General features: G+C 44.6%; 1 protein-coding gene and 2 long non-coding RNA genes across 5 annotated transcripts in view; 2 read left to right on the top strand and 1 right to left on the bottom strand.

The window, feature by feature from the left end:
* LOC104153926 (uncharacterized) overlaps positions 1-7,483 on the top strand; it is a 17,481-nt gene extending 9,998 nt beyond the window's left edge. For both annotated transcript variants that reach the window (XR_696346.2, XR_011134660.1), the window contains exons 2-3: positions 313-487; positions 4,357-7,483. This is a non-coding gene — a long non-coding RNA (uncharacterized lncRNA). The remainder of the gene's footprint in view (positions 1-312; positions 488-4,356) is intronic.
* Positions 7,329-20,375, bottom strand: LOC104153925 (cytochrome P450 3A24). Its single transcript, XM_009690064.2, has 13 exons — positions 20,203-20,375; positions 17,213-17,306; positions 16,706-16,758; positions 15,447-15,546; positions 14,722-14,835; positions 14,343-14,431; positions 13,190-13,338; positions 11,947-12,074; positions 11,147-11,231; positions 10,560-10,720; positions 9,586-9,812; positions 8,566-8,728; positions 7,329-7,948 (listed from the first exon to the last, which is right to left on the bottom strand). Exons 1-13 carry the CDS (start codon positions 20,271-20,273, stop codon positions 7,850-7,852), a joined length of 1,533 nt encoding a protein of 510 aa, XP_009688359.1. The 5' UTR covers positions 20,274-20,375; the 3' UTR covers positions 7,329-7,849.
* LOC138061054 (uncharacterized) overlaps positions 11,128-20,375 on the top strand; it is a 29,661-nt gene continuing 20,413 nt past the window's right edge. Inside the window, exon 1 of one of the 2 annotated variants that reach the window (XR_011134662.1) lies at positions 11,128-11,267. This is a non-coding gene — a long non-coding RNA (uncharacterized lncRNA). The remainder of the gene's footprint in view (positions 11,268-20,375) is intronic. The other variant, XR_011134661.1, reaches the window with a different exon arrangement.

The following is a 20,375-nucleotide window of genomic DNA, read 5'->3' as shown; positions in this document are numbered from 1 at the left end:
CAGAAAACCCAACACAAAGCAGACATGGCTTTGTAATAGATAAACCAAAGCAGTGCCAGAAGTTATCGTGCACCGGATTTTGCGAACATGCATTTTAATTTCTCTTATTGCTCTTGCTGTCCTTAGCCCTGGGTTAGCACAGCAGTGTGTCAGATAGCTTCCTCCTGATGGCTTTTCTTGTCGAGTAATATTGACAGCATTGCAGATTTCTGTTCGCTTTGTATCATTATTGCTTCCACCTCGGGGCCTACTGGATCCCTATGAAGATTTATGCTTCAGCATTTTTGTTTGCCTTTTTCTATGTTAAAACAGCTTTTGAAATATTGGATTTGGGACAGTGGTTGCAAACTTCCGGGGCAGGATCTCTGTCACGCAATCCTTGTTTTGGATCAAGATATTCGGATCAAGACCCCTTGCAGTGGACAAGAAAGAGGACAGGGGACTAGAAGGGATGATTTTACTTCTCGTTGACACTCATCACATAAATGTAAGTGCTGATGAATGCTGACACCTGAAGTTGTAAAATACATTTGTGAGCGTCTGGAAATCATTCACCCATCTGATGCCCCAAGTCTACAGCAGGTTTTGTGAAACCTGCAGGACATTTCCCGAGGGCAATGCTGGGCCAAAACTCTGCCCAGATGTTCAATATTCTTTCTTCAGGGCTAGTCCTGCCTGATAGCTGTGTGCTGCTTGCTAGGAGGACAAGGTGAGTATAGGGCTTGTGCAATTTGATATAGCCCCCATGTTTGCTTTGGCCAAGAGGCCCAACGAAAGCAAAACACTGATTTAATGCTGAACCTCTGCAGGGTGTTCCCACAAATTGTGGGAATGGTACCAAGCTGTCCTGCTGCCCTCTGGGGAAGGGTCAGGCTGAGTGACGTAGTGGAAATGTCTATGTGTCCATGTGTGTGTCCATGTGTGTGTGTAGAGCTGCAGCGATTACAGACATGCTTCTGGGGTGTTACCTGCTCTCCAGGGAAGGGGGGGGTGGCCTGTCTTTCTGGAGCTATCACTTGAATTGGCTCTGACAATCCTTGTTATAGCAGGATTGTTTGGGCCACTTAATCTGTAGAGCAAATTTTGCTCCTCTGACCAATGCCCTCTAGAAGCGGCAGAGGACCAGGACGGGTGGAGGAGCGCACGATTGTAGCTGCAACATGTGCTGGCTCTCAGCCCCCGCACTCTACAAAAGGGGCTGCTCCAGCACAGCGACAGAGCTTTCGCTGTGACATTTTCAAGTGAAAACAGAGAAAACAGGATGTGTGTGTGTATATGGGTGGGATCTGCCGCAGCACAGATCATAAGACTGAAAGTACTTGGTTGCTTAACCAAGAGGGGAAATTTTGAAGTGTTAGCACCTTACAGTTCAAATATTGTTGACAGTATAAATAATCTATCCCTTTGAATAGTTTTCTTTTATTTTTTAAGCGGTTACAAAAGCATCTCAAGCATCAGTAATTGTATGTAGTCCCTTTCAGCCAGTAGGTAGACTTTTCAAACTCAAAGCTCAGTAATTCAAAGGAAAAATAAAATATTTGTAGTGGTCTCTTGACCCATTTTAACTGTTTTCCTGGTTAGCGTGTTGGAAAGTCACTGCCCCCCAGGGAGGCTGAAGGCTGTTCAGTTCTGTACTGTTCCTCCAGAAAACAGAGGTTTCTGTAACTGCTCTTGTCATTGCAAGGGGAAGTTTGGCATGTCAAGACAATGACAGCTAGGAAGTCGTGGGTGGTGAGAAGGTTTCTGAAATTCAAGATGTGAGTCAATGAAGAGCCCAAACTGACCCGCTTGATTTAAATCACACAAAAACAAATTAAGCTGGCAACATTTTTGGTATTTGGATGTTAGTGGCACAGAGGAGCTGTATACTTTGGTGGCGCGTGGCAGGTAAATGCATTGTTCCATGCTCCAGGCACTAAATTCCTTACCCCAAACGCTTCTCGTTAGCGCTACTCTACCTCTGCCCATGACAGTAGCTGTAGATGTAGTCTTAATACAAAGATCCCCTGGCAACTTCCCCGATGTTTTGAATTTTGCATCTCCAGAAAGTTTCTCTCCCAGGACAGCTCTGGCCTGTGAGCCCTTCAGGATAATACAGGTTGGGCCTGGCTGCCTAGTAAGTCCAGCTTGCAGCACCTGCCAGGGGACTGGATGTGTGTGAGCATATGAGCTGCCTTATGCTCTGGAGACAAGTTTTGACTGTGCCCAGGGCAGTGCTGCCATCGCACCAAGTGCATAACAAACCTGGCATTGCAGAGCCTCCCGAGAGGCAAAATAGATCCCTCTCTTCCTTTGTGCTCACCACCTGCGTGGTCTTTTCCTTTGGAATCTCCTTGTTGCTTTTATCTTTAGGTGAATGCGTGTGTATATACACACACACATGCACATATATATATATATATATATATGCTTGATAAGTCTGTACTAGCACAGGCTGATTCTGTTTGCTGCATGTTATGTTTCTTAGGGTAACATTTAGACTGAGAAGCCCCTGAAGAACGGACTATGTCTTACTGAGTATTTCCAATATGCTTAACCCTCTTGGGCTTTCATTTCCTGAATGGCTTTTAATGTAATGTAAAGAACAGGAATAATATCTTCCATTAAAACTTTATTAGGTACCTCTTCCATTTAACAGAGAGCTGTTTCACTTACTCCCAGCCAAATGGGTTCCAATGATTGAAAGCTAAACACAAAAATTCAGAATATGAGAAAGAAAAAAAAAAAAACCCTGCGATCTTGAAATGATGAGGAAAAAGAGAGAAGCAGGTTCAGTGAACTGTCTGTGAAGCCTGGCACAGCTCAGCGCAGTGCCCTGCAGACTCCTGAGTGGGTGAGTGGAACTGCCAACCTGGGCAGCATGCCTCATTTCTTGTGGGGGGAATGTACATCCCTCATTTTTACATCTTGCTGGCTTCTACTGAAGTCTAAGTTATAATTATTGGGAGCATCAGAGGTCTGATCACTTCCACAGATGTTGCTAATGCTGCTGATGGGTTGATTGACATCTGGTTACCACCAGAGAGCAGTCTGAGTGGCAGCGTCTGACCTTCTCTTAGGAGCATCTGTATTGCTCCTTACCTTCCCTCTGGCTTTTGCTGTGACCTTTGGATACAAATCGATCCTAGATTAGTGTTTGTTAACAATACCTTAAAATTAGTATACAAGAGACAAGTTTCTGAAAAGGTTAGACAAGCTTGGGGCAAGTGAGTGCAAGACCCTGTTCTCCATGATGGAGGCAGGTTGGTCTATGTGATCCATTTTCCATAAGTGTTTTCCAGCCCTATTACCTATTATTCCAGGGCAAAACCAGCAAGACAGCCCTAGGACTGTGTGGCATCTGTGCCTTCTAAGCTGGGCTGGATAAAACTCTGACATAGTCTAGGGGATGGACTATAACCTGTTCTTTTTCTTGGCACTCAATGGTATGCTGCTGGAGTTATTTTGCCAAGCAAAGACAGGTAATGCATCCAGCTGTACTGGACTGGCTTCAGTTCATAAGTGGTAAGCAAAGTTTTTCATTCTGCCTTGAACAGATATCATCTTTGCTACTCCATTTGCAGACTTCCGACTGTACAAAATTTATCAGAATACCCCTATATACATGACTATATATACATATGATTTAGAGGCTGCTGGTCATGTAGTGAAATCAGCTTGCATCTGAGTATTTGCAGAGACCAAGCGGTGTAGGAAAGCCTGTAGAGAACATCCGCTGATCATGAACTTTGAACTGGTTCAATAAAATCTTTGATCCATATCCTCAAAGGTGTTCAGTGCGTCTTTGTTACTGAACAGTTGAAGACGTGGCAAAATAAAGCTCTGCAGGTAAAATTAACTGTGTCATGGGTGAAATAAAGCTTCATCAGTACCTATAAAGTGCCCTAGCAACACAGGAGAATTTCTAAGTAATGAACAGAAATGCTCAGTTAGAGCTTTTTCCATATTTTATGTTAATCATTAGGGTAGAGCTGAAATTAGCTTTAATTGATATTAAGGGTTGAAAAAAATGAATCCTCTGGAGAACATAGACTCTCTTTAACCTTTAATGATGCAGTAAATAAAATATCCTGTCCACATTTGTGCAATGGTAAGGGTTTTCAAAATTCTCTATCTACATGGTGTGGAATTCAATATGCCTAATTCTATCCCTTGCAACAGACAGAGGTGATGTAAGTGCATAAATTCAGCTGCAGATTTTCCCCATTTCTGAACTATCTGTCACCACCTGGTAATTCTCCAGACTGGCTTGTTCATTCTAATAGGGAGATTAAACAGGAAGGCAGGACTGTTCAAACTAAACTATTTCCACGTGCCAACTTTTTTTTCCTTTGTGCACCTTCTTTTAACGTGTAGGCATCCAACGCCAGTGTGTCAATAGAGAAGTTGTGTATCAACAGGAAGCAAGGGGAAGGAGCAACATTGCCTCATTCCTTTTTCCAGGTGAAATATGGCTGAAAATATGTTATTTTTCACTTTACGGGCAAGATGGAATTGCACAGGACTTCAATACTTAAAGGACACTAAGTTTGATAATAGAGTAAGGCCATTCTTCTGTCTGTCAGGGCTCAGACCGATGATTGAAACACTTAATAATTGACTTGGTGATGCATGCAAAATACTTATCCTTTGCTGTAAGCCGGAAATCTATTTTTCTTGAAATCCACTTGCAATTAATTGAAAGAATTGCATCATTTAGGCAAGTTACTGTAATGTTGATGATTACTCTGTTACAGTTAATTGAGAAACAGAAAACAAATCTCCCCAGTTATAACCATTCTTGTGTTTCATCAGAACTGATATAATAACAGTTCTCATATCATGGGCTATATCTCTCTTTTGGAAAGCTCCCAGCAAGCCTTTCAGTAGGACGGGGTATAATCATCCGCAAATATATAGAAATCTTCCTGAACGACTGGTCAATACTAATGTTTTATCAGGGTACAATTTCTGTACTCTTGCACAGTGATAGAGGTTATCCCATGGACAATAACTTGTCTGAGAGTCGAAAAGATCCTCGAGAAAAGTGAATTTTTTTAAAATGCTGATGTAACATGGATATTCTTTTCTGCTCTCCCCCCCTTTCTTTTTTTTTGCTTTGAATTTGAGAGGGATTTAAAGAGGAAAGTGAAAAAGAAGTGTCCCCAAAATTAACTTCTGTGGTTATGCTGTAGCTGGAAGAGTATTCCTCTGGTACAGAAAACCCAGATATCTTGGGCCAATACAATGTCCCTATCACTAACGTACCAAAAAGATCAACAGTTAAGGAAGAAATCAACACTGTCTGTATAAGGCCAATATCTTTTATCAGCGAAAACATCTTAGTACTCAAAACGCGTGTGCACTGGGGTTTTTTTTAGCTTGGACAGTGATATGCCCAGGTAAAGAGGAAACATCCGAAACAGTGGAAATAAATGTGATGAATGCATAGCTACAAGGACTAATAGACTGCTGGCCAAATCATATACCTCTTCCTGCTCTGCGGGATTGCCCAAAGTGATGATGCTTAGTGAAGCAACGGAAAGTGCTAGGAATGATGGAGGCAGCCTGTATAAGCAAAGTCATTTTATGCAGTTAGGACACAGAGGATCTAATTTTCTTCTAGAAGACTCATTACCATGATTTTGTTACACATATTATTTATGAGCTGTTATGATAGTCCTGGCAGGTCATAATTGGCTCATGCCAGAGAATTGTTCACATTTTTCATATTTGGAAGAATGAAGGATCTGTACAGTTACCCTAATGACTTCGTTCCCGGAGATGCCATGCACAGTATAGGAACGGCCTGTATTGGGTTATGGCTAGATTAACCCTTTCTTGTCCTGAGCACCGTGCATGGGAGTTCAGTTTTGTTCAGGAGATACCAAAGTGACTTTCCTCTGCTTTGAAGCAGCTGTTTGGCCTACAGGCGACCTTTGCTAAAGATATCTTCTTTGTGATGGTGTCCTCTTTCTTGAATCTGGAGTTAGTTTTGCCTGGCACTATTTTTCTAAGGGTAAAATGCATTTTTTTGTTTAGCTTCTGTGAACATGTAGGGGTATTGCATTTTTCCCATCAAAGCTGATGCTGCAGCGCTGCAGGGGCAAGATAGACACAGTTCCTCACTAATGGTTTTTGACCTCTTATAAGAGATGAGCAATAGAGAGGGCTTTACTGACAGCACTTCTAATAGCACCATTTTGTGTATATAGCAGAATCCAAACAATATTTCACAGTTTGTGAATCAAAGGGGAGCACTACAATTGTTTTATCTGCCTTCTGGGACAGCGCAAGCTGCTAACTCTCTTGAATTAAGGCCCCGTGAATTTTATCAAGTCCTCCTGAGAAAAGGCCAGTTTTGGTTTAAGGATTCCCAGCAATGATGAATCTACCACACAGTTGGCTGACCTCTCTCAGTGTTAATTAGCAGCATCATTAAAGAATGGACTTTGAATTCTTACATAATCTCTCACTATGTCAGATTATCATGTTTGGATCACGTAGTTTTGTTTGCTAGGCTAAAGAGACCTCCTTATCAAAAGTATGTGGCTAGGAGAGAAAATTATTACCAAAGATAAGAGGATTGGAAAACATGCCTTGGAGGGAAGGCTTGCCGGAAGCTTATCAAAAACAGTTAAGGGGTAACTTGATCACTCTTGTGGCTCCCCTCCAAACCTTTCCCATGTTACTAGCATCCCTCTTGGTTTTTAGGCATCGGGACAAGATGCAATATTGTGGTGCTATGTGGTGTGAGAAATCCAGAGCCAGTAGAACATTTCACCTGTCTTGATGTTTCCCGTTTACACGCTTGCAGCATAGGGCTCTTTGGCAGAAGCACCACCCTAACGGCCGGCTGCGCCAAAAGTGGGGCGTCAGCCGTAGGCTGCTCTGAGCAGTTGAGGAGCAAAGTGACTCGTGCCCAGCCACCACGGCATGCTGGGCAATGGGGCTGCGTGGGGCAGGCCGCGTCCCAGGCTCTGCGAGGAAGCAAGCCAGAACGGGCTGCAGCTACAAGCCCCATCCAGGCAATTTCTTCAAGAGCAGCGGCCCTCCGTGAAGCTACCGTCATCTCGTGCAGCAAGCTGCTCCTGGAAGGGGGCTCGCTGATAGGGTGAGAGCTGCGAACGGCTGCACAGCGCCACGCTGAAGGCAACCTCCTAATCAGACTAAGAGGTGGCAGTTATATTGTTTGTAAAATACGTTACCAATATGAGGGTTTGATCGCGTTAAATGAAGGATCAGATTCATTAAATTAAGTGGAAAGCAATGTACACAGATAATTTCAAGGGTTGAGGCTGAATGCAGTTTTTAAATAGGAAGCACTCAGCTGCTATACACAACACAGAGCAGCTCTCAAATATTTTTAATGACAATATTTGTACACACTTTAGTTTAATTAACACATGGCACAAGAGAGGTTTGGTAGCTAGGATATAGTCTCACACCAGTTGGCTCAATTGCATAACACACAACACTTCAAGCATTAAGACATTGAGAAGAACATCACCCGTCCCTGCCCAGCTAGGTCTAGCGATTTGCATTTCCATCACACCTTGTTTCTCTTGGATGCGACAGTATCTCCAGATGGAGAAGTCCCCCTAGAAGTGAGCGGATGATCAGTTCCTCAGTTGGATTTATTTCCTGTTTTCTGCAATCACGAGTAGGAAAGCTGTACATTGTCACTGCCCAGTGAACCACATTACATTTCTGACAGCTATGTTTTGGGGTAAATATGCAGTAATTGCTTCCAGAATTAACTAGAGCTGCTCTTCCATATGTGTATGTGAGAGCTTTCCTGTGATATGCAAACCCTTGTTCACACAGTATCCATCAGACTCCGGAGGACTGTTGCAAACTCCGCTGGGTTTTATGCCTTGGCAGGTGTAGTGTCAGTTCTAGGGACTAACTTCAGAAAAATAGGTTTCTGGGGTGTTAAGAATCCCTGTGAATTCAGCTTGAGAGGGATCTGCAACATTAAGAGGGGGGGGAAAAAACATGTGAAGATGGACAAATGAAATATGTAGAGATTAAAGAAAAGAAACCCAGCCTCAGTCTGGACCCTATTCGATCCACAGTGGTAAACTTTTGCTGACATGAGACATTCTCTTAACCTTCCGTCAAAGCACCCATCCAATTAAGTTTACTCCTAGCCTGGAGCTGCATTACAGAAAACTCATGTAGGTGAGAAACACCTGTTTCTGGGAGCTGCTTAACTTCTGCAGAAATTGAAGGTCCTCAGCAACCCTCTGTCGGACTCAAACACAATATAAATCCACTTTTTCTAGGTTTTGCTACTCTGTCATAGAAAAACTCCCCAAAATTTTTTCATTACAGTCTGCCAGCTGACCATACAACCTAGTTGTCAGAGCACAGAACCGCAGGTCTGGCAAACCAGACTCTTCCCCTGGTTCCACTGTCACCCACCTGCAACTCTCAGTACTGGAGAGAGGGACCCACCTTCTTTGGAAGTGCAAAGCAGCCTGGTTTTAGTACCTATGGTAATAGTTATCACCATAACCGAGCTATTACCAAGTCACCCAGCTTTTCTCATGTGAGTTTCAAAACATGGTGCGTGTTCCTCACCGGAGTTTCCTTGCAGGTCCGGAAGGTGAAATGCTGCAGCAGGATGACGATGGCCGCTTTCAGAGTCAGGAGAGCAAACCTCATGCCAATGCAGTTCCTGGGACCCGCTCCGAAGGGCAGGAACGTATACGGATCTATGGCCTCTTTATTTTCCTTACTGAACCTGGTTAATGACATGTGTTAGTGCAAAAAGAATGAAGGAAGCAGGAAAAGAAAAAGCTGCTTCTTTACCTGTCTTTGTATTTACCTATTTAGAGAGCACCTCCCCTTGCTGGTGCACCACAGAAACTTTCTGTTTTTATCAGCAAGGTGTATCAGCATGGCCCATCAATCTACGACTGTGTCAGAGCCCTTGCCCAGGACTAGGGGTGGGATCTCACTTCAGTGTCTGAATGCAGTACTGGCCTTCCAGAACATCAGAAATTGAGAGCAACATGCTGTCTCCCCAAAAGACCGTTATTTGCTTTCGGTGGTCCCTAGACCAGGAGTCACCTTTGTCAGGAGCAGCCTGCGGTTTCAGTCTGGATGGGAACCTTGACAGGCGTATACCATTTATAAAAGCAACGAACTAGGGAAAAGTTACAACTTCACCGAGACCAAGGAGAGATCAGCTGAAGGAGATCAGCTCTGGTATTCTCTGTAGCGAAGCCTGCATGAAGGAGGCAGGCTCAGCTATGAGGATTATTAACTACTACTAGTAGTTATGATTATAAAAAATTCTAACAAGCTAGGCATACGTTGTCAGTAAGCTTGAAAATTTCATACAAGATGTTGTGAGGTGTCCATGTTATTCTCCCAACAAGATTATGTTTGAAATCCTACTTTAAAGACAAAGCTCATCTTCTTAAAATGCTGCTCCCATGACCCTGCAACTTCTCAAACTGCCGTTATTTGTTTGTGTAAAAAAAAAATTAGCCACCACTGGGAGTTTATTAATTAGAGGCTAATACTTAAGAATTAATTACTGTATCCGAGAAAGAGCAGCATGATATTTCTTCCCTTTCATTACATAAGTTGTACCTTTCTGGTCTGAACTCTTCCGGCTCCGGCCAGTGCTCGGGGTCGCGGTGCAGGGTGTAGGGTGGGATCATAACCACAACCCCTTTTGGAATGGTCACACCGTTTATTTCTACGCTTTTCTTGCAGGTTCTTTCAAGTCGTCCTCCAAGAGGGAAGAGCCGGAGAGTTTCGTTCACAGCCATGTCAAGATATTCCAGTTGCATCACAGCTTCATATGTGGGCGGAGCCTGCCAAGCAGCAGGACAACGGTGACCCGGTATGCTAGCGTAACGATTAGATTTCCCTAAAATGACTGCTGAAACCACTGTGTCCCCAGCCCCCTCTGTGCCACAGCCCGAAGAACAAAATGTAAGGTGTGAAATAGTAAAATTGGTTTCATTTTCTGTCCCTGCAGGACAGAAATTACTAGAAATCCATAGCCATTTGTGCATGGATTACAAGTACGGCAAACGCATTCGTGCAGCTGGGTGGCCTGTGATGCTGATGGTACATCTGTGCAGCATGAGGGATCACACACCCAGTGATGAGCATCTCTGAAAAGAGGTGAGAGTAGCTGAGTGGTGCATCCCCTCCTGGGACTGCAGTGAGTTTCCCCCACCTCATGTTTCCCTTTGCTGCCCTCTCATGAAGAAGTCAATGTACATTAAAAAACTTAAAACAAAGCAAGGTAGGACGGGATAGAGAGAGCACAACAGGATCATGGCTGCGACAGAGTCACGGTACAGTTTATAAATGCAACTTCATGTAATATTCTTGAAATAAGTGTTTTGGAGGTAAATTTTCAACTACCAAAATGAAATCCCTGCAGAGCTGAGTTTTCCTACTACATACCTCTGAGAGCATTTGGAAGATCCCAGAGGAGAACATCTAGCTAAAGAGTTGTCATTGCCTCGACTGAATTAGAAAGAAGACCCCCCCCCGCCCCGGCGCCCCGGCGCAGTGACGATCCGTGCCTTCTCTCAAGGGTCCCGTACCTTGTTGGGCAGAACAGAATCGATTTCCTCCTGCAGTTTCTGCTGTACGTCAGGGTGTGTGGCCAGCTCATACGCAAGGTAGGAAAGCGTGCTGCTGGTGGGCTCGTATCCAGCGAAGATGAAAATAACCGCTTGTGACAGAATTTCCGTGTCAGTCAGGGCTGTGAGGGAAGGGAACATGTGAAGTTAAGCTGAAAAGGAATTAACAGTCGTGGCAAGAAACAGGGAGCAAGGGGTGGGTTTCCGACAAGTCTGTGGTTGTGCTGTGGTTGTTTCCTGATAGCCTAGATTCACAGTTGTTTTGCCATCTGTGTGGGAAAAGTCCTCTGATCAGAGAAGCCAGACAATTTCCTAGGTATAAACGATTGAAACCGCAGTCCTAAGGCCTGGCAAAGGACTTGGACGATTCACCACAGCCCCAGCGCCGGCAACAGGGGACAGACTTTTGCCTGGAGCTGGCTGGTTCTTCCTGCTTTTCCTGGAGAGGGTGGTGAACCATTTAGGCTTTCTCTAGGAAACTCAGCTACCCATATTCTCCTCCACCCCACAGCCCCTGCTCCCATGATGCATTTTTTGGAGGCTGTTACCTTTATACGTGTGATTCACTTCATTGCTGCCAGGAGAGGCTGAGTTCTGGGATTCAATCATCATCTGCAGAAAATCTACTCTGCCCTGAGAAGGAAAACAGGAGAGTTTCTTTTGTGACAAGTGAGTAGTCAAGGATGGCTTGAATAAATAGATTTAATAGCCTAAACTTTATATTTTAAACTGAGACGGTCCCCAAAATGCATTGTGACTTCCTTGTTGTAAAAGCCAACACTTGCCCTTTATGTTGAAAACTTATCTGCGTTTTTTACGAAGACATTGGCTGGCAGAGCACTATCTCATAAATGAATTTCACAAAAAGAAATCCAAATTAAGAGGGAGAATTTTGCCAGGAAGCACCTTCACTTTTTGAAAAAGGAGAAAGGGGAAGGCACAATCCTGAAAAAGGCAGTATTCTTGTTCCTGTACTATTGTACCGCTTACTCTTTTTTTTTCTCTCTTTTCCTCTGCCTAATCTTCTCCAGGGAAGATCAGTGTCTTAGTCTGTTGATTTATTACAAGTTTTGCAAACCTAAGCTTAATCCAGTTCTGTGGAGCGTTTACCAGGATTTAGCATCAGATCACGGATATACAAAGTCTATTGTGCTCCTCTGTGTGACTGGTCAAGTGAGAGTTTATTCTTACAACATTAAAATCAGGTGCTTACAATTAAGCAGCTTTGGGTTCTTGTTGAGTCATTGGATGTTGGATTCACCTTTGATATTGTCACCTTAACTGGTTTTCACTTTGGCTTATTGGAAAGAAAGTATTTTCTGCCACAAGCAGGTTCATGCTAGCTTACCTGGTGGGTTTCCTTTTCACGATTCTTCTTAATTTTGGAGATTGACCTTATGAAGAAATCTACAGCATCTTTGGGGAAGAAGCTTATATTCATCTTAGCAAAAAGAGGAATAAGGAATGGGCAAACAACTGAAAAATAAATCGAGAATGAAGTCACATACTGTAAACAAAGTTTATCTCATAAAATAGCTGTGGCTGCGAGCAAGGAAGCAATAACATTCCCAAGAAATTATTTTCCTTAAATTATTTTCCTTCTTGATTCCTTTTTCTGCCTGGGGTGTGCTCTTTTCTCTCTTCGGGTTAGTTTGTCTTGACACAACCCTCTTCCAAGTTCCTGTGAACTGGGCATGTCTGAATTGGGTATCATTTTTATTTAAAAGACTACTAAAGTATATGCCATCTGCTTATACTAAGGCACTGTTTTCTAAGGACAGGTCACTTCTCCTGTGCTTTATACAGCACTACCACAAGAGTGTGAATCAAAACAGAAATACTTTAAGTTCTGAAATCCTTTCAAGCTGGGCCGTTCACTGCTCTGTTATGCTCATACAAATAGTTTCAAGCCCTCGTCAGGGCATTTCCTTCAACACAGAAGCTGGATCCTGAGCTTGCTTATAGATTCATAAAATTTACAGCACTAGAACCTCCTCTACACACAGATTACAATTTTCCCTGTATTTTAGCAAGGTATATAATCTTGATTTAAGGTTGCAAGATCTCTTCTCTAATACTGCTTAACAGTCCCGCTTTAAAAAAAAAAAAAAGGGAAAAAAAAAGTAGCTTACAGGAACTCTTTAACCTGAAGCACTATATTTACAGCTCATGTTTCACCATTTCAAGGACAGGATTTCCCCTTCAGGGGATGTCAACTGAGCTCTTCTTTCCCAGGTGTGTTACCTTGCGTCTAGCAGTAACACTAGATAATGTTACTGGGTCAGGATTACATCAACCAAATGATTTAGATCAGCCCACTAAGCTTCACCAGCATCATTTGATTATAGATAAAAATAGTAAGTAGCCGACTTCCAATCTTACCTCCTTTGCAGAGTTTTAGCATGAGACTAGCAGTGGGGAAATGAGAAGCCAAGACTGGCAGGACTTTCATCCTAGATAGTAAAGTTACCTAATAGTAGTTGATTGGCTAATGTATAGGATGCAGTAGCGTCTGATACCCTTGCTAAAGGCACACCTTTATGGTACTCTGCAACATGAAAATGAAGTTTTCAATAAAAAAAGTCATTTACATATCAGAATGAAGAGCGGGTCAAAAAAGTCAAACTTGACGAGCTTCTTCATCTCTCTGACAAATGGATCTTTGGGGTTGTTCATGGAATCAATGTTCACACCAAACGAAGTGCTAGTGACAACATCCATGCTGTAGCTTCCAAAGATGCTGAGGAAAGGTAGAAAAGATAGGCTGTGGTTAAATATTTGGAATACATGAATAATGCCTATGTCCCACTAAAAAAAGGAATTCTCATGAGGCCTTCTTTCCCAATATTGAAAAGGATGTTGGATATGTGGCAACTGGGAAGCATTTGTAATGAAAGACTTTTTTTTTTTAAAGCTGTGGTTTCAAACTCACACAGCTTGCAAGCAGACAGCCTTTCTGGGGACATTAAACAGCAGGTGGCTACATGAACAGGTTACTACAAGGATAGCATGTGGCTCTCGAGCACGTTAGCTTCTCCTCAGGGGCATGTGCAGTAACACACGCTGCTTTGAAGAACGCACCATGGAAGCAGTTTTGTTTGACCCAGCATGGCCATGTGGCAGTATGAATGGTCCTTTAGGCTATGGGGTTTTTGGTAACACAGAGTTTTGCTGATGTGTAAGTGCTAGTGTACAGCTGCCCTTTCCATACCTGAATTATTGAAGTTCAGGTGAAACATGCAGGTTTTGCTCCAAACAGAGGGTGCAGATGAGGGCAACAGAGAACCTGGGCCACACTACAGCCTTCCTCCCTCTGCCAAGCACAGGTGGTGTGGCAAGGGATGGAAAAGCGTCCTACAGGGTTGCATGCAGGTTGGGAGTCTCATGTGCACCAAGGCAGCCCAGCATACTGCTGAGCATGAAGGAAGAGTACAGAGATCCTGAGTATGCACAGGAAAACGGGATTTTCCTGCAGGGATTCACAAAGCTGTGCTCAAGCACCTTTTTCTCCATCTAATTCCCTTTAGAAGGCTCTTCCATGGGTCTCTGCCTCCAGGAGGTTTCACTAACATCCCAGCTTAAATTTTCCCTTTGAGATTTCCAGCCAGTCTTTCAGTTAGCCCTGTTATTCATTTCAGAAGTCTGGTCTACCAAGAGAGTGATCTATGTTGCCGGGAACGAATGAACCACAGCACTTGCTAACAAGGTTTGCTACGTATCCTGCTGCCCCTAGCATTTACTTACTCCTTCACAGCTATAGACTTGTCCTTTTCCACTTCCTTCTGAACATTTTTCACCAAAGCTTCCGCATAGTGCTTTATTATGGGAAACATCTGCAAAACAAACCAGAGCCAGTCACTTCAATATGGTGCATTTTACTCCTTTAAGACAGGCTTACAAAGGACTGTAGCAGTTTCATAAATATTTACAAATAAGATCTTTCTGTCGAGTCTTTAACTTAAGCTTTTTTTAAGCTGTTTACATTAGGAGGCATAAATTAAACAGGCCTGCTTAGTCACCAGCCTCTGACTAAAGAAATTAGACCCCTATGACTACCTGAACCTGAAAACACTCTGTCTACTGACTTTCCAATTTAGTTTGCACCTGATCCACTGTGTATTACCTCCTTTAGTTTCCCACTGGTGAAGGTTGGAGAGAGCACAGTACGAAGCCTTTTCCAGTGTTCATCTTCAGCTAGCGAGATAGCGTTGCTCAGCGGCCCTGCTAGATCTGCGTGCTGGAGGGAAAAAGGCAAGGTCACAAGCCTGCAAAAGATAGCGGATGCGAATGCAGCATGCAACTCCCTGCCCCGTGGCTCTGCGGCGTTATTACTGGCAGCAGGCTAAGGCCTTACAAACAGTCTCTTTTAAGGCATATATTCTACATAATCACTTTCTGGCAGTAAAGCAGCTTGGAGATACCGTTTCCCTATTCAGAATAAGGAACCAAATGCATCGGAGCAGCTGGGGACACGCGCACGTCTAAGCGCACGAACCCAGAGCCCTCGCACGGAGCTGGGAGTTGCGGGACAGCACACGCTCCAGCTTGGACTTCTATAGACTCAGGCACGCTCCCCCGGATGGACAAATTCCTCCCTCATTTACTAGTGTGAGAGCAGAATTTGCCCAAAGTGCAGGCAAACAGCTTCCTCCGCCAGCCAGGGTATCTGGGGTGCCCCCAGCTCTTGTACAGCAGGGGAATAGTGACATATAGTGGCCATTTACGGTAATCCCAATAGTGCAGTCACTCCATCTCCTGAGGGAAACGCTGCAACATGCTTGGTGCGCTTGTTTCCGGCTGTACTTTTATGTCTTCGAGACTGATACATTGCAAAGCTGCTGCTCTTACCCTCCGGTTGGTGAAGATGTTGTAGCACTCTTTGACCAGCACAGTTTTAATAATTTGGGGATCCATGACAGCCAGCACAGGTTGCCTGCCGTCGTAAAACCTGGTGGGGAGAGGGAAGGAGACAGCTAAGCAGACGCGGAGAGCTGACATGCAGGGCTTTGCTGACGTTCGGGAAGCAACATGTGGTAAAGAAATGCTTCTCCGTCACTAGCCTTGCCAGTCAGCAAATGCCTGAATGAAGAAATATAGAAATTAGAGCTGGAAAAGGGCTCCCAGGCTACCCATCTGGTTTTGTAAATGATGAAGAGAGTGAAACACCTCCCACATTCACTGGGAAATGAGCAGGGCTCAGTCCCTCGAAGGGGCAGATACTAAATGAAGCAAGTGTCTTCACTTTCTCCCTTGACTCTCTGTGTTTTTCCAGACACTTAAACACATTACAGTATTAGAAGGAAACTTGTTCGACCCCTTCCACTCTCTTGAATTGGGTGTCTGGAGACTTGGGCTGACAACACTGGAACATCCTTGGAGATAAAAACTTGAGTTTTGTTTTTGTCTCTTTTCAACTGCCAGTTCTGAACGCTCTCCTTGAACAGATGTAGACTAAGTGGATCTACGCATTTTCCCCTTTCATGTAAAGATCTGTTTTCCAGACTTGTAACTTTAAAAAAAAAATTTGCTATGGAAATCAATGGATGCATTACAGAAGACACGTAAGTTTGTATTCCAAGTTATAGCAGTAGTAATAGCAGCCATAAGAAATGCCCAGGGTATAGAGGTGGTAGCTGTTACACTTTGCACTGTCGTAGGTGAGGATCAGGGACACAAGGAAGGCAGTGGACCTTGGATCTGTTTCTCCTCTCAGTATTGGGAGTTCACGCACATTCTTTCTGCTGCCTGTAAACCCGAAGAACTTGACTTTCCGGTTCCAAACTCTCCCTTAAGTAGATAGTTCTTTGCTACCAATTTTGTGAGAAGGGGGTGAGGGCCTCTTGCGTATGTTTTAAAACAGTTTTCATAGTATAGGGCAAATTAACTTCTATATAGCACGGCGGTGGCACAGCCCTGCAATCAGGCCTTAATGTAGGCAGACCGCTGCACCTTGCCCTTGCTGTACTCACCGCCACGGGACCGCCAGGGTCCGCCAATAGGCCTGCAGATACAGAAAGGGGATCTTTCCTAATGCATTTTTTTCCTCCTCTTTGAATGGATTCTGGTTTTACCTTAAGAAGAGATCACCGGTTCATACAAATACTCACCCCCAGACTTTCCCGTATTTCTCAAAGCATGCATTGTCAAACTCCACGAAACCCTGTGGAAAGCAATTTAAAAATGAAATCAAGCAGTGAAGAGGCTGATGCTGGAGATGTGGGTTGGGAGCAATACCTTTAAACTGGTGTCTAGAGCTGACAGGCAGCTGGAGCTGACCCCTAAACTCTGCTCCTCTCCTAAAACGTTGCAGAGGACAGCATAACTGTGTATCATACCTCTGTAGAAGGAGGCTGCAGAGACCTGTTTGCTAGGACCCCAGTAACGGCAAGCGTTCACTTGGGGGCTGCTGAACCGGGGCTGGCTTGACCATTGCAGCAGCCACAAAGGCAGGGAAGGGGGCTGCACTGCTGAGCCGTCATCCCGCACCAGCCTGTGCACAACCCGAGCATTAGAGCAGAGCTTGCCGTTTGTAGATAACTTATCATTGCCATGTATCCATTTAGCTGCAGCTGTACGAGCAAAGGCAGCTGTTCCTGGAGGCTTCGATCACTTACTTTGCGATATTCCAGGCACGTCCCAAAGAAAGGTAGAGGCCTTGGCCCGGGAATACCTAACTTCTTGAACAAACCAAATGGCCAGATCCCGTATCTGTAAGACAAGAGATGCAACTGAGTGCTACATCGCCGTGGGGCTGGGACTGTGAGCTCCCCAAAACGTACTCAGGACTGCAGCAATGCCACTTTGGCTCAGAGCAGAGGAGGTTGGTCTGGGAGCTGGAAAAAAAGTGGCCCAAAAGAATATTACCCGGTAGAACTACTTAATAAACACGGCAAGCCTCACTGCTGCTACACAGATCTTCAGAGAGATGGCTTTGAGGAAAAAGCAATCGCTTCTTAAAGGAATAGGTGCTCCAGCGGAAAGAGGACCTTAAAGCCTTTAGCAAAATGCAGAAGAGGAGCTCATTGCCAACCGGAGGAGAGGCAGTAAAGGAGGGGATGGAAGAATGAACATCAAGCTTACATATTATTATTGTAGAGAAATCAAAGCAGTGCCAGAAGTAATATCCCAAACAGGGCTTTTGTCAAGCTGCACTTTAATTTCATTTATCGTTCTCCCTCCCCTTAGCCCAGCGTTAGCACAGTGGTGCGTCAGGAAGTCTTGTCTTGGTGATTTTCTCTTTAGATTTTATTGACAGCTTTGCAGATTTCTTTCCTCTGAAACACCCTTTTTGGCAGCTATAAAGTTATTACTTCTACCTCGGGGCCTTCTGCTTCGCAACGAGGGTCTAGGCTGCAGCCCTTTGAAGCTCATCTTTGGCTGTGTTGAAAGAGCTCCTCAAAATATTTGTTTTTTTGTTAGTAGCTGCAGCTTCCCAAGTGAGTGGATCTTTGCAGAGGGGATGTAAAACTGCTACGGTCTGACAAAGGGATGTTAACGGAGATCTTGTGGGCCGTGCAAAGCAGTTGCTCAGTCCGCCCTTGTCTTGGTGAATCTTTTCTGCAAGGCAAGAGGCTGGCTGAGATGTAGAGGTGTTTCCCTTGCAATTAGTAACGTTTACTTTTCTAAACCTGGGGGAAGCCCTGAATGAAACCAATCCAGCTGGCCCAGGTTTGACCTGAGCACAGAACTGAACATCCTCTGACAGACCAAACAGAGCAAGCAAAAACTAGGGAACAGAGGAGGTACCATTACATGGTGTTTGCAGGTGAGGAATCGGTTCACAGAGCCCTTACCAGTTTTTCTGCGTTTGCTCCAAGAGCTTGTGTCTCTGCAGAGCAACTCCTTCCCCGCGTAACCGCTGCCCCCTCTGATGCTGAATGCGGCCGCTGACCACGGAGCAGGCTGGGAAGTAAGGGAACGCCTGCACTCTTCCCAGCTCTGATGTGGCCTGAAACTTCCCCTGCCTCAGTTTTAACCTTTTCCTTCAAGGTTTAATTCACTGCTCCACTTGAAATGTTTATGGATGCTCATTTGTAATGTTTACAGGCAGCTGGAGCTGCAGAAGGTCCAGGAAAAGCCAGGTTTGGCTGGTTACAAAGCCCAGAAACAGTGTACGAACAGAGAGTAGGCTGAATTCATTTGAAATATAGCCAGGACAGTACAGCCTAACACTCTTACAACTAAAACGTGACACACTTTTCTGCAATCTGGGAAGGGCCATTCAGCGTAAAGCCAGAGAATAGTCATTACATCTTCTCAAGTTGGATTTGAGCCAGAAATGCCTGATAATTGTTTGTTTGTGAACTAGAACAGCGTTGCCCCAGACAGAAGCAAAAATGTTGGAACAGCCTCCTAGTACAAATCAGCGGTGAATTTTCTGTTTTAGCTCCTGGGGTTTGTCCCTTGCAGGCAACTGCAACTGGTTGCAGGAGGCAGGGATGTGGTAACCGGCAAATCGGGCATGACCACAGAGTTACTGAGACAGGAAGGTTTGGGTCAAATAAACAGAAGGTTTTGGAAAGAGCCTGCCCCAAACAAGTCTTTGAGTGGCACAAAACTACCTAAGCCAAATCACAGGAAGGGGTTCAAAAACAGGGCTGAAAGTTTCAGAAGGCAGAAACCTTACTGAAGTGTAGAGGCTGGAGCATTGCCAGCACAGATAAATGGATTGTGCTCATGTGCATTGCATTAATCATTAAGGTTTATGGCTAGAAACATGCTGTTCCTGCCTAAAGGCTTGTTAGCCCTGCAAAGTTTCTGCCAGCCCAGCCTTGTTGGCAGGGTGCTAGGGGTGATGCTGTGTCCCAGCAGAAGGGGTTTTGGCTGGCCCTGCTACGCTCTGAATGGCATCTGCTAAGCTGAGAAAAGCACTCTTCATGGGCATGGCAGCCTCTGCAGCAGCAAGGTATGTTTCTGCTTGACAGCATTTGTCTGAAAACCTAGGAGGAGAGCGCTGGCCTTGCTTTGGGCTCCCTTTCTTTGATCAGCAAGGGTGGGCTAGGCGGAAAAGCCCTGGTGTGATATTCCTGTAGGTATGCTGAAGGTCTAACTCCTGCAAAGCAACCTGGACCAGGTTTTGGTGCATGGAGCAGCCTTAGCTGGGCACTACTAAAGGAGTCAGGAAGAGTAAGAACTGATCTTCTGAATGCTCTCTTTCTCTGCTGCCTTTCTGCTGCTCTCTACCTTTGCAGGTCATATAGTATTATCATTTACGGCCTACCCTCCTGCACAGGGCAACTTCTAGCCAGTAGACTTCTTTGACTCTCTGTTTCTGTCCAAAATTGCATAATGGACCCTGTTCCTTACTGAAGCTTGCATCCTGCTGTTAATTGAATAATGGAGAATGCCAGATATTCAGTATTACCTTGATGCTTAGAAGCAAGCTTCTAACAGTGCGCAGGAATAGTGCAGATCTCTGTGTCTTGGAGGAAGAGCTCATGTCCATATGGATCTTTAGACCACGTGTCCATATGGATCTTCTGCCAGTGCCTTGGAAATCACACCTACCTGTTTGCGCTTCAGCAGACTAGCTACATTAAAATGAACAATGAAAAGAACAGGAAAACGGCATGAGCAAAGAACCAGTAAAGGACGTTTTACTCACAATGTCAGGAGAGCTAAGAAAATGAGCAAGAGAGCCCAGGTCTCAACCGAGAAGGACGGAAGGAGGTTCATCTCAGCTCTTCCCTTGCCCACTCTGGGCTCTGGCACGCTGTGGCTCTCCCTCTGTCTGAGGACTGAGGGAAATAGGGGTGTTTCACAATGTGTAATCTGTTG

Source organism: Struthio camelus, chromosome 15 (assembly GCF_040807025.1).
Source record: "Struthio camelus isolate bStrCam1 chromosome 15, bStrCam1.hap1, whole genome shotgun sequence".
Taxonomy (NCBI): Eukaryota; Metazoa; Chordata; class Aves; order Struthioniformes; family Struthionidae; genus Struthio; species Struthio camelus.
The sequence above is the reverse complement of the archived record's forward strand: the minus strand, read 5'-3'. Positions and strand labels throughout refer to the sequence as shown.

Excerpts from the sequence above, each read along its gene's own strand:
- LOC104153925 (XM_009690064.2), bottom strand. The coding sequence starts at position 20,273 with ATGAACCTCCTTCCGTCCTTCTCGGTTGAGACCTGGGCTCTCTTGCTC. Across the intron at positions 11,232-11,946 it reads GTGAAAAGGAAACCCACCAG|GGCAGAGTAGATTTTCTGCA; the intron begins GTAAGCTAGCAT and ends TTTCCTTCTCAG. Across the intron at positions 10,721-11,146 it reads AGTGAATCACACGTATAAAG|CCCTGACTGACACGGAAATT; the intron begins GTAACAGCCTCC and ends CTTCCCTCACAG.